The 13892-nt window shown below is 50.8% G+C and overlaps 1 protein-coding gene across 1 annotated transcript in view; it reads right to left on the bottom strand.

Moving 5' to 3' along the window:
* Nucleotides 1–13892, bottom strand: part of TMEM132D (transmembrane protein 132D) — a 518464-nt gene that overhangs the window by 164131 nt on the left and 340441 nt on the right. Inside the window, exon 6 of the mRNA XM_045073706.1 lies at nucleotides 10317–10500. Within this exon, the coding sequence (XP_044929641.1) occupies nucleotides 10317–10500 (184 nt within the window). The remainder of the gene's footprint in view (nucleotides 1–10316; nucleotides 10501–13892) is intronic.

Genomic DNA, 13892 nt, shown 5'->3' with positions numbered 1-13892 from the left:
AACACGGTCTTGACCAGGATGCTTTCCGATGAGGCTGCATTTTCCAGACCATGAGCCTGTCCACCTGCTACAGCGAGCCTACGTCTGACAGATGCCGATACAGAAGGCAGGAGGAGCAGGTGCTATGGGAAACTTACATGTGCCCAGAGCTTTTGCAAAATTTCGAGTTTCGGTTTGCGGGTCTCTCTTGAGAGAAGCAGAACACATTTCCCGGAGACACAAAACACACAGGCGAGGCAGCTGGCCAATGGCCAGGATCGCCCCGCTCTGCTGAAAGGTGTGTCCAGCGGCTGGTCTTTGCCTCAACGGCAGAGGTAATGGAGTGAGCCTGCCTTTGGGAAATGATCTCGGAAGCAAGGAAGTATTAGCTCTGAGCACAGAGGACCTGGGAATTCATTGGAAACATGCTCTGAAATCAGTCTCCAGTTCCCTTCCTGCCCCCCCTCCACTCTTTGATAATAAGGTTAATTGGAAGGTTAATGGCAGCTGCATTGCTGGCAAGTTCTGCCGCTGTCCAGGGAAAACCGCCTACGAAGCAGTGAGTCAGGGGAGGTGGGGGATCCTCAGGCAGATTTAGGAAGAGCCACCAGGAAGGTGGGAGAGCTCTCAGGACTCTGAGAGGGGAGAGGGTGTTCCTTCGATGTTCAGGGTCAAACCATTGGAGGCCTTGTTGGTGGGGGCTAACAGGTGCAGGACGGAACATCAGCCCCAGATGCGGGGCACCTGGTCTAGGGAGACGGCCGGCTCCCTCTACCTGCTCAGGTTGACCCGGTCTCGTGGGGGACTCTGCCGTGAGTGCAGAAACCCAACCCTGCTCACCCCGGAAAATGCACTTTTCCCGTGATAACAACGCTTTTCAAAATTGTTTTCAAAATTTTTAGGGAGGCGCTCCTTCAAGGAGACCAAGCTTTATTTACATTGTGATTGGGCCATGGAGGACAGCCCCTGTCCAGCTCCTAAGGAGGGACTCAGACAAGGGTGAGAAAAAGTTCTGTCTCTAGTTGACAATAAATTGGCTTAAACATGACATTCTGTAAGCTCTAGCTTTTGGATAGCCTTCACAGGCTTTATACCTATAAATTTTTTTTATTTATTTTTTTTTTTTAAAGCATGCGATCCACCAGCCCATGAAAATGATCTGAAATTCCCACCTCAATGTTCACGGATGATCTGAGCGGCACGCAGCCGCACCCATGGGCGGGCGTGTTTCCGCTGCTTTGGGCTCCTGAGGGCACCATTTTTGTTGCAACAGAGGCTGTGGGGCCCGCAGGAGGGACAACATTTACTCTCCGAGCCTTCCCAGGAAGCAGGCGCCAACCCCACTGCAATCCTATCTGATCTAATGCTCCTTTCATATAACGGAGATTTATACCACAAATTAAGAAGCGTCTTCTTTATCCCAAAAGAAGAGCCACAATGAATATAACCAACACACGTGCTTAAAAGATCAATATAATGTCTTCACCGAATTATAAAGGAGAACTAGAAGCAAATAGTGTTTAGTTTCTAATAAAGTGCTGTGTGCTTCAGGCCACGAGCTGCAGGGGGGCTCCACAGCAGGACACAGTGGTGCGTTCGGACACTCAGACCTGCAGGTGGCGGCAGGAGACCCACCCCGTCCCTCCTTGGTATAGCTCTTGCGGCTCCACTGACCCACGGGGGCTGCCGCTTCCGAGGGACCGACGCAGTCACTGAGACTCAGGGCTGACGGGGCACCGAACCAGGGGAACCGAACCCCCAGCCTTTCTCTTCGTCCTCCTGGTCTTCTTCCACTGCCTACCGCTGACTGAACCCAACTGGAATCCAGCAGACCAGACAGGCCCTGGGAAGCCACGCACAGAGCAAAGACTCCCCGGGCCCAGAGCAGGAAGGAGACGAGCAGACAGAGGGGTCGGCGGTGCAGGTGGAGGATATGCAGACTCTTATCTCAGAAACAGTGTGACCTCCCCTCCGTTCCCCAAGCCACAGCTCTGGAGGCGTGCTGTCTAGTCTGAGGGCCGGTAGCCACCAGACAGTCCTGCTGTCTAAGCTTAGCCGTCAGAAGCTCGGCCAAATCTCAATTACCGCCCGCCCTTGAACATCGCAGGATTGAACCACGTGGGTCCACTTGTACGTGGAGTTTTTCCCGTGAATGTGGTGGAGTTCTATAAATGCATTTTCTCCTCATCTTCTTAAAACGGTCTTCTTTTCTCTAGCTTCCTTCATCACGAGAATACGGTGTATAATACACAGAACATGCAAAATCTGTTAACTGGGTGTTTATGTTTGGGGGAAGGTCTAGGCAACAGCGGGCTCTCAGTTGTGAAGCTCCGCAAAGTTGTCAGTGACACGCAGACCTTCAGCTGTGCAGGGGGTCAGTGCCCCCAACCCCTGCGTTGGTCAAGGATCAATGTGATTAAATTACAGAAAGATTACAGTTCCTCGGTGACCTCAGTCACATTTCCGGGGGGTCGGAAACGGCGTGGGCTGTGGCTGCCATGCTGGAGGGCCCACATAACAGAACACCTGTGTCACGGCCCAGAGTTCTATCACACAGTATTGTCTAGCCTAGACTCACGGTTGGTGTCACCCAGTCAAACAGACTCGTGGTCTCTGTAAGCAAGTCCTGATGGCCACGCTTAGAGAGTAAATTCCGAGGCCCTCCAGTTGCCCATCACCGTCCTCATCAAGCCCAGACCCAGTCCTCAGCTCTTTCCACCTAGACCGTCAAGGTCGCTCCCAACATGGTCTGTCAACTTCCCCTGCTCACACGCCACCAACTTCGCTCTCCTTTTGGTATTTAGAGTGACGATGGAAAGGCGAATCATGAATCCGATGAGATTTAAACACACTCAGTGAGAGATCTTGCCGCCCGTATCACGGCCGGTGACTGTCCACGTCGTCTGGTGCCTGCCGACTCCGACCTCGTCCCGTCTAATCACTACCCCCTGCTTCCCTTGGCCTTTCCATTATAAGGCACGCCGAGCAGGCCCCAGCTTTGGGCCTTGGCATCTGCCTTCCCTTCTGTCTGGAAAGCCAGCTCTCATCAGATTAGTCCCACGTTGGCCACGCACGTCCTTGGCATTCTGTCTCAGTTCAAAGGTCACCTCTGCAGGGACGTCCCAGGCTCAAAGGGCTCACGTCCCTGTATCCTGTTTTATTTCCTGCCAGGCACAGACCAATTCTGAATGCACCTTGCTCAATTACTTTTTACTTATTTACCAGCTGTCTCTCCCCCGCCCCCGCATGGGACGTGAGCCCTGTTGCGTCTCCAACACAAAGGCCAGCGCCTGGCACGTCGTGGGAGCTCAGGGAAGGCTGCGGGGATGGACCGCTTTCCGGAGGGCCTGCAGAACAGGTTACATCACGAGCCTATTTGCTCACTGAGAGCTAACGGCTGGACGCGACGGGGGCTGTGGTACCGACCAGGCAGCCAACAATAGCAAAAACACCTGGCTTAGCTTGTACTGGGTACCTTTGAAAGCTCTGACGGTTAGCCACTACCAGCTCATTATAAATCTCCTCTGCAGAGGATGGCTCATTAGGGGCATCAGAGGCACCAGAGTGGGCTGAAAAGCAAAGGCAGTGGCTTTGTGCATAATAAATAATTCATTTTCAGATGACTTTCCGATTTCAGTAAGGCTTCTCAATTTCATATTCTTTTATGAGTGTGTGTGTGTGTGTGTCTTTTTTTTTTTTTTTTTTGTATTTGCATCTTCCAAAGATCCTTTTGCATACTGAACCGATCAGCAGCCGAAATGCGGTTTTCGTGGAGAGGGCGGGTGTGGTGCACTGGTGGAAAGCACGGGCTCTGGAGCCCGTCCATCTGGGCTCTTCTGCGGGTCAGCTTGGTGGCTGGACTGCTTGGAGCGTCCTTGCGCTGGGCATGCCCTCCCTCCTGCATCCGTGCAATCGGAGGAAGAGCAGTACCCCCTCACCAGGTCCCTGAAGGGACTGAATGAGTTCACACAAAGGAGGTACGGAGAACGCACCTCGTCCCTAATAAGCATCAAGGATCTGGTGTCATTAGTGTGAGCGCCGTGGAGGGCCGCCATAGTTATCCCCGGAGCGCACAACACAGGAACGCTTCTTGGAGCGGAGGTTCTTTTCCTCAAGGGCTCTAGCCGCAACTTAATTTTCACTTGGTTGAGGAAGAATAAAAATGAAAGCAAGGGTGTGCTATCCAGTGTGACTGAATTCTCAAAAAGTCTGAGGAAAACAACAGAGGGTATCTGGCATATTAATTAACAGGCTGACACAGGAAAAGAATACCACGAAAAGTCAAACAAAAAAAGAGCCAAGAAGCTGCTTTCATGCCAAAAATAAAAGGAAATTTCATTATGGGTGCCAGGAAAGAGAGATTCCCTCCCTCACGTGGGGGCCTCTTCTCCAGCTCCGGTCTCGGTAGGCGACAGTCGCAGCACGTTACCCGCGCCGACTGCGGGGCCGAGGGAGACAAAGGACCCTGCATCACCGCATCTCCAGGGGTGGCGAGGCCGCTCCCTGGGCCTCGATGAGGGGACAGAGCTGTGCCTCCTGCCGGCTGTGCACTCAGGAAGGGGACCCAGGGTGATGGGAGGAGACGGCCGACACACGGCAGGTGCGCCAGGAGATGAGGTCAGCAGGATTCTGAAGATCAGGGGACGGCGCAGACCCCGCAAAGAAAGGTCATTTTACACCGGACTCTAAACTGGGTGGTCTTCTTTTTTTTTTTTTTTTTAAGATTTTATTTATTTGACAGAGAGAGAGAGAGCACAAGCAGGGGGAGCAGCAGCAGAGGGAGAGGGAGAAGCAGATTCCCTGCTGAGCAGGGAGCCGATCTGAGGCTCGATCTCAGGACCCTGGGATCACGACCTGAGCCGAAGGCAGACGCTGAACCCACGGAGCCACCCAGGTGCCCCCAAACAACACGGGTCTTAGAGGCACCAGCCGCCACGTGGTGGGAGATCCACAGAGGACTTCTAACCTCCCAAAACTGAACCACTCTCAGCCTACTGTGGACCAGCAGCCTGACTGATAACATAAGCAATCAGCAAACACTTTGTGTCTTCTGTGCATGATAATGAGTTCTTACAACAAAGTAAGCTAGGGATGATAAATGTTCATAAGAAAATCATAAGAAAAAAAACACATGTACGGTGCTGGACTCCATTTATTGAAAAAAAAAAATCCCTATGTAAGTGGACCCACGCAGTTCAAACCCATGTTGTCGTGGCATCAACTGTGTTCAAGGGGAGGGATGTCTTATATCCAGGAAAGCTTACTTAAAACACAATTCATCAGTCTTTAGAATAAGAAATTATGTGGCCGTAAAAATATGGGTGGGTTCTGCGAGCTAGATTGACAGAAATGGAATAACAACCCACTGAACCGTGGATTCGGGGCGCACCGCAATCAGTAAGACTTAAAAAAAGTTGCATGTGCACAAGGAAGGGAGAGGTTGTTTGATGATCAGTTCCCTGCAACCCCAGGAATCACATAAGAAAGAACTCAGCGCTCAGTCAAGACAGTCGGCAAGGGCCTGCACTGGGCAGTTCTGTTTGCGGTTGTCTGGGCTAGGATGTCCCTCACCCACGCTCATGAGGAGAAGGCATTTGGGGTAGTGTAAACAGTAAGCCAACAGTGGTGCACCAGTGTCTAGCTGCTTCCACGCTGGAGGTGGGCTTGAAGACTGGAAGGGTTTAGGTGGGATTCAAACAAGAGGAAATGAGGAAGGATGTAGAGGGTATGGAAGGAATGTACTGGGCTGAGGTCTTCCCAGGCATCTTGGTTGGACTCTCGCCCTATCACAGCTCCCAGGGAAGTGATCTCAACCATCAAAAGTAACTCAAGAGTGTCTGAATCCTGCGACTTGACTACCGTCTTCACCGTGCACAGGAAATCACAGGGTGGACAGAGTGGAAGAGTCAACAGAGAGCACATCTGGCTGTGGGGATCCAGGAAGGATCCCTGGAGGAGGTGGCATGGGAAATGGGTTCTGCAAAAAGATCTGTGAGATGCATTTGTGTTCTGATGACAGTGACATTCAAGGCCACCGTGCACGCCACAAAAAGCACGTGGTACACCGACTCTAGTCTTGTTTAACCATGGGTGGCCTGCCCAGGGATCTGCAGACACATCTAGACCTCACATCATTGCAAATGTTACAGAATGTCACCAGCACCAAATCATCCATTAGGACAGGAATCTTGTGATCATTTTCTGGAATCACAATCGTCCATCTGGACTGTACCCCCTGATACTTTCTATTTAAAGTCCCACTCCAGTTCTGATGGCAAAGACTGCTGGTCCAGGCTGAAAAACTTGGTGAAGTGGGAACCTCATCAGGAGCCCAAGAGGGGTGGAGGCGCATTGCTACCATCCTCAGAAGAGTGGCATCACCCACCTGCATGCCCCAGACTTAGAGCAGCACTGCAGTCTCCCGCTTACCCCAGAGCCACAGTACCCCAGCAACTGCAGTACCCCAGCCACAGTACTCCAACAACCACAGTACCCCAACAGCCACAGTACACCAGCAGCCACAGTACCCCAGCAGCCACACCCAACAGGATTGAAAACATATTTAGTCTCAGTTTAAAATGAAGAGCACATGTTAATGTTTTCAAGGACTAGCTGGTACAGCATTCCCACGGATAAATATCAGTGTCATTATCTGAATCCTGGCAGAAGCTCAAAACACTTGTTTTACCCAAACCCCAGACTGAAGAGCTCTGAGCAACTGGGGCTAACCCTGAGCCCCAGCCCAGAATGTTCCAGCTCTTCTAAGACGTGCAACCGCCGCCTTCCAGAATCAGACCCTGACACACAGTTACAGATGTGCACTAATTAGATTAACGTTAATGCACATTTAATGACACTCTCCTCATATTTTCCTCCCTAAGGACAAGAATATATTTACCTACAAGATGGTAAGGCATCATTTCCTGAGCAGGGAAAAAAAACAAAACAAAAAAAAAGAATGTAATAAAAGTAGAAGTACATGAATGGATTTTTTAAAAAAAGGTTTTATGGCTGTAGACATCAGGGAAAAATGGGCAAAATATTGAGGAGGAAATAAATGTCTTCTGGGAAATTAGCTCTGAATGTTGGTGCTTAACTGCATCTCATTTCAAAGCTTTCCTGCATGGAATTCTATAAGTCACACACAGAACGGAGGGGCCATGAGCCTCCTCCAAACTGATCTCAAATCCTTCATAATAGTAGAAGGTGTCACAAGTGCATTTTACCTCCAGCTTTATCTTCTCAAAATGACAGTTCTACCTATTCAAATGTGCTGTCTGAGGGTATTTGAATTTCTGGGATTTTACAAGAACAATTAAACAGGCATCTTCTTCCTCTTGGTCGTAATTAGGGGGAGAGGGGGACTTCCATTATGGAAAAGATAAGTGGATTTGAGTGCATGAAAATTAAACAAGCACCCCTGAGCTTCTGCTTGTTAAAATATATGATCTGTGAGATTAGAAAGCACAGGGAAAATTGGGAAGAATATTTGTAAGAACATGCCAGTGGAAAGGCTGGCATCACTAATACGTAGAAACAGAAGAAAGTGGTGTCCACGGGCTGGGCTGGGGTAGGAGGAGGAATTAGTGTTTAGTGGGTAGGGTTTCAGGGTTGTGGGATGAGGAAGTTCTGGGGATCTGTTGCATCATCAGGTGAAAATATTTAACACTAATGAACCCTACAGTTGAAAATGACTAAGATGGCATATTTCATGTTACATGTCTTTACCACAATTGAAAAGGTTTTTCATTGACAGAGTAACAAGAAATGGAATTCCCAAGAGGGAAAGGAAATGGGTAAGAATAAATGTTCAGTAAGAAAATTTACAAATGGGAGCGCGTGGGTGGCTCCGTTGGTCAAGCGTCTGCCTTCAACTCAGGTCATGATCTCAGGGTCCTGGGACGGAACCCCTGCTCCCTGCTCAGTGGGGAGTCTGCTTCTCTCTCTTCCTCTGCACCTTTCCTCATTTGTGTGCTCACGCTCTCTCTCTCTCGCATGCACGCGCAAATAAACAAAATCTTTTTTTTTAAAAAAAGGAGAGAGAAGATTTACAAATGGAGCCAAAAAAGGGCAAATCAAGGCAATAATAAAGTATTGTTTCTGCCAGATAAAGTGCCTATTTTAAAATTTCAGTATCCTACGTTTGTAAAGTTGCAGGGAAATGGGTGTCCTCATATGCAGCCGGCAGAATTAAATAGGTTAAACCTGCCAGAAGGCAGTTTGGAGACTACTATTTTTAAAAATTACAAAATTGCATATACCCATTGATTCATATCCTTTGATTTGGATTTGTTCCTAAGAGTTTATGTACATTGCCTTGAAATAATTATTTCCTTTTTGTTTCCTTGAAACAGGGTCTAAGCAACGAGCCATGCTAACATAAAGATTAACCAGCTTCCCTTTCACCTAGGTCTGGCCAAATGGATGTAACCAGAAATATTATGCTGGATCCTTGCTTCTTGAAAAGCAAAAAAAGCTTCTTGAAAAGCTCATCCTTGAGCTTGTGCATTTCTTACTTTTTCCGGTCTACAGGATATGGGTAAGTTGGCCGGCACTCCAGCACCCATCTTGGACCATAAGCATGGAATTCGTGCCCTCAAACTAAAGCCTGGGTCTCCGATGGCACAAGGGGCACCCTACCAAAACCACACCAGCAGTCTGAGGAGCCCCTGTACGTGAAAAGGGAAACACAGACGTATTTAAGCCCCCACTGGCTGGGCTAAGGTAGACTGAGTCGGTTGAGGAGCTCTCTTGCTTTCCACCAAATGCAATTTCCAATTTTGTAGAAGGGCCAGCAAGGTGTTGGCTAAGATTGACACACTCGTACAGCGCTACATCATAGCTAGATGGGCAAGGTCAGATGAGAATGGTCAGAGACCACAGGAGGAGGGAGAGGCACCTTGTTGGAGTGGGGATTCACGTAGGGTTTGGGAGAAGTGATGGGAGCGTCAGGGACCCACAAGGCAGGGGAATTGCTGAGTGTGGCAAACAACAGGAGGTTAACTTATGCCGAGCAAAGCCACCGAAGCTATTCTGAGCCTTGCGAACAGCCCATCCTACCAAAGGTGCTGAAAAGGAGCAAATTCAAGTAGTTCCTTATTCAAGACAAATGGTCTTGCCATCCCCACTAATAGAAACCACTCACAAAGAGCCTAACTGAAGGAATGCTACCGTCACGCGTGCAATGAGGCACCCGGGGAGGCTCGATGACTTCCGAACAAAAGAAGTCGTTAACAGGAGCCCTTACCGACAGCACCCCGAACCCCTTCCCGACTCCTGATGAGCCACATAATAACTAACTTGCTGTCACCAGGCAACTGTCCACGCTACCTTTTATTGAAAGATTGATTCCTGGGGTTCCGTCTGCACTCCATAACAACACTCGCCGATATCTCCCAACAGACGGTGCAGAGAAGACACTGGGCAGTCAATGGGTAGGTCAACTCGCGCTTCATTTCTGACAGGAAAGTACTTTCATAGCAGACAGACATGCCCACGCTTTGGTGCCATGAAAATTCCCATTTAAAAAATGCATCTTCCTTCATAGGGGCTGCTGAAGAGCCTGAGGACAGGTAGAGCTCTATGGGGCATCGGCGTGTTTTTTCGGGGACGTGGATGACAGGTCTCCCCACAGGCACCGCAGGACAAACAAGGCTCGGCCCTTCACGGATGAAAGCCCGTCCCTGTTCCACAAGTCCTAGAGGGCACATGCAGACCGAGTCTTGGGTCTCTCCCAAGCTGTAAACAGACGCCCTGTGAATGAATATAGGAACGCTTTCCTACAGAGTGTTTCGTTTGCTTCTAATTAGCTGCCAACACGACCAGGCTGACGTTGCACATTCGAACTATATTTATGGCTTCCCTGGGAAATTGGTAGATCTTAAGAACCGAGAACGCGGCTTGCCACGTCGGCTCTCCTACACGGTAAGTACTAGCTGCAGACTTAGGACCGGGCAGGCGTCCCGGCCACGTCTCCTGCCACATCACTCACGGACATAATCTCTTTGGTTTCTGCAGGTGTATGTATCTGAGATCCTTAAAGTCCACAATGTATGACAGAAACACAGCTATTAAATGATCGGTAATTTTCATAGCACAGAAGGTCCAACTCTAACCCCTGGAGCTTGATGCCTTCCTAAATAATATTCTGAAAACACAACATATTTTTGTGGTCTCTGTAGTAGCCTTGTTTGAAGTCCTGTAGCAGACTTCAGCTTCTGGTGCCCCCGACCCTGGTCCTCGGCTCACTGACATGCCCCCACCCAGGCTGGGGCAGTGCGGACCCTTCCCTTTCCCTCGGATTCCGTACGGACCACGCAAGGCAGGGACATTCTTACCATGGCCAGCGGTATGACACCCATCACGTCCTTGTGGCTCACGTAGATCTTGGATACGCCCAAGTCAGAGGTGATGTCCCCTGGATATTCCACCTGCCATGTGACAAGCTGTGTGGCCGGTGGGTCACTGGGCTCCTCTATTTCCACATCGATCTGCATGACTTCGTAGGAGGCTCCATCCACACTGGAGAGAAGCAGAGAGGAACAACTTTGAGTGATGGGGGTGTGGCGGGCAGACAATGGGTAACACCTGCCATTTCTACGTGTGTCTCTGTGAGCGTCCGTGTGTGTCCCTTTCATCCCTGGAAAGAGCTTTCAGAGATGCAACATCAAATAGACAGACAAACAAACAAAACAAAACAAAGCCCACACCATCTCCAACCTGATCTGTGGCACTGGCTGGTCTTAGACACCAGCTCTCCCGGTTTTGTGGGCTGCTCGGCTCCCCAGGGCAGGTGCTTGCGGCCGGTTATGAAAAGTGCTGACTACCTTTCCTAAATGCTTTCCTCGCCTCGATCCATCTAGGAGATCAGGATTCTTCCCCACTCCCTGAAATCTACATGCTGCTTATGTTAGATCTTCCAAAGCCATCGTCAGTAGTCCGTTCAAATGGGGTGCCTGCAATTTTAAAGGTGTCTGAGGGCGACGTGGCTCTGCTACCCGGCGCTGGTGAGACAGAGCTGCAGAGGCACAGAGGCGAGGCATGGACGGGACAGTGAGGCCCCGGACGCATGCGCGGAAGCAGCCAGATGTCACCTGCCGACTGGAGCCGCTGTAGCAATGGTGAGTTTTTGGACATTCTGGTTTTTCCTATAAACACGCATCTGGAAACGCCCCCAAGTGAGATTATCAGGATGATTTTTGTAGCGATTTATGTTAGTTTAATTAAATCATTCTGCTTCTGCTTCTTCAGGGTCCCCTTTTACGAGATGTCTGCTCCTCCATAATGGATGTGGGGAAAAGGCCCACGTGGGCCCAGCCGCGCCCTGAGGACGGGAGGAAGGCGCACACGGGTGGGAGGAGCAGAGGAGGCAGCTAGGGGACACGCTTTCCGAGCCTCCGTGGCCCAAGCGTCCCCCGTACCAGATTCAAATGTCACGTAACTAACTGCAGGGTGGTCGCTGACATCTGGCGCTCCGGACCGCAGGGTCTGGCCTTTCATGCACACAGAGCTCCCGAAACCTGCTCACCACACCGTGGGACCCGTAAGACGCTCAGAGACGGATGGCGGGGCTCCCAGGGCGCTTTCTCCTCGAAGGAAAGGATGAGGGGGGAGCGCTAACGAAGGGGGGGGGCGAGGAAGGGGAAGAGGAGGAGGAAAAGGAATGGAGTGGGGCGGGGAGAACAAGGCGTGACATCGGGGGACTGTCCCAGGGAAGCAAGAAGCCCTGACTGCACCAGAGAGCCTGACTTTCTGCACAGAAACGTCTCTGGCACGGAGCAGGGGTAGTTGCCGCGCACGGTGAACACGGATCAGGAAGAACAGGACAGCTGGTGTTTAAATCCCACGGGACCCGCTCTCTCTGAGAGCCCCTCTAAGAGAACGCAGCTTAGCTCTGAGAATCGGGGGCTGCGGGAAGAGTTGGCCGCTGTCTCTGTGGAGCCTCCCTGCGGGGTTCCCACAGGTAGAGGAATGCTGAGATCAGGGTGCTGGCGCACACCTTCTTGGTTTGGGAGCTCGCAAGAACTCTGGCATCTCCTCCCTGTTCAGGATTCAGGAGAAGGCAAGGCCTTCTTTCGGCCGTACTGAGCCCCACCTTCTCTGTCTGGTCACCAGGAGAGGGAGACTCACAGAACAGGGGAGGCAATGTTAAGTTCAGGAACTCAACCCCAGAGCTGAGGCATTAGGGGGATGCCCACACGGCAGAAACCTGACCCTACTGTCTACACGGCTCTCTGTCCTCCGGTGTCTGCTGAGGTGCCCTCACCTCCAGCAAAACCCAGCAGCCCTCGCTCCACTGCAATACTGGACCTTTTTGTGTGGCCCCGGCCCATTTGTTTGCTCACGGAGTTCGCTCTATCGGGAATGCATTTGCCAGTCCCTCCATGGATTTAAATTCTTCCCACTCTGCTAGAGCTATAGCCATAAAAACAACAACTTTAATTTTAAAAGGGCTCAAATTATTTCATCGAGTTTTACTCCTTCAGTGACCGTGCCAGGTTTTCTCTAAAGTTCATTTTCTCTTTCCCTACAGATCCCTTGCCTGGCCAAGATGGGTAAGAAAACACAGTCGCCTTCGAGCTCACTCTCCTCTCTTTGATGTGGTGATGAAAGCTCTCTGCATTGGGAATTCTTAACCTGGGGACCAGAGCAGGCTTGTGGATCCCGACACTGTGTGCCAGTGCGTGTTTTCCTTCAATGAGTCTCCAGCTTGCGTGGGCTTCCAGGAGGCTGGGACACGGCGGGGCCGTGGAGCGCATTCCTGGTCACTTCCTTCGTAAATTCTGGGGATCGAGCTTTGGAACAGCCCATCACGTGCGACTTAGGTCAGTGGAAATTTGAACTGTAATACCTCTTTGCAAATGATTCGTGTGTGCAGGATTCCAGAAAGTTTGCATATTATTTGTCGATATTTATCATGTCTCCGTGTTTGACTGTAAAGCGAAGAACAGCACCTTTGTAGCTTGTGGATTGAACCGCAAGGGTCCTGAAGAGCGGCTGTGCTTACTTGTTCCAAGATGTGTCTAGCACAGAGTTTAAACGCCTGGCGTCCGTCAGAATGGCATCTACGCTGTTAGAGGACACGGACATGGCAGGTCAAGTAAACGTTTATACAGTGTGTCTGCTGACAGCTGTGGTTTGCTCCGCGCCCACGCGCTGGAATTGCAGGGAGGGGGGGGCACTTTATAAATTAACCAGTGAGCACGCACCAGTCCCACAGCTTCCCGGGTACCCCAGAGTGAGGCCCGGCACCGTCTCTGATTCTTTCTCTCCGTTTGTTCCTTGCTTCCACCTGCCTGTCTCTTTGTATATCCAGGCCAACCGGATTCAGGACCAAGGACAACTGATTCAGGTTTATACAGGCTTAATTATGTGGACCTTGGTGCTCTGGGAGGTATTCTGGATATGAAGGTATTAGAAACCTACGGTGTTGGCGGGTTTGGGAGGTGAAGGCACAGGTGAGCTGCGTAGAAGGTTCCAGATGCCCGTAAGCACACAGTGAGGAGGGACAGGACAGAATTCCAGCCCGGGAGGCCCGGGCTGGAGAAGACTGATGTGTCCAGACGCCACTTCTGATGGCCCTGGGTGCAGCCCTACCCCTCCAGTCTGCTCCATATCTCCTGCCCCCTAGGCCAGTCAAACAATGAGCAGTAGGATGGGCTCCGGGTATGAGACTCCTCTAAGAAGGCAGTCCTCTTGAGTGGGGCAGGGTTTGCACAGAGTGGCTCAGGGTTCCATCCAACTTGGGGACCTGCCAGCCTTCTGGGCATGAGCCCTACCAGCAGCAACAAGCCAAGAAACCACATCTCTGCCCTCTCTAGCTTGCAGCTGGTAAGAACCTTCCTGTAGCCTGTCCTTACAGAGAGGAAGACCACCTTCCTGGTTCAGAGAGCTCTTCCCATTCCTTAACAGCC

The sequence above is a fragment of the Mustela putorius genome, unplaced genomic scaffold (assembly GCF_011764305.1).
Source record: "Mustela putorius furo isolate JIRA1106 unplaced genomic scaffold, ASM1176430v1.1 tig00537248_pilon_pilon_pilon, whole genome shotgun sequence".
NCBI classification, from domain to species: domain Eukaryota; kingdom Metazoa; phylum Chordata; class Mammalia; order Carnivora; family Mustelidae; genus Mustela; species Mustela putorius.
Note: the sequence above shows the minus strand (reverse complement) of the source record. Positions and strands in the feature narration are given on the sequence as shown.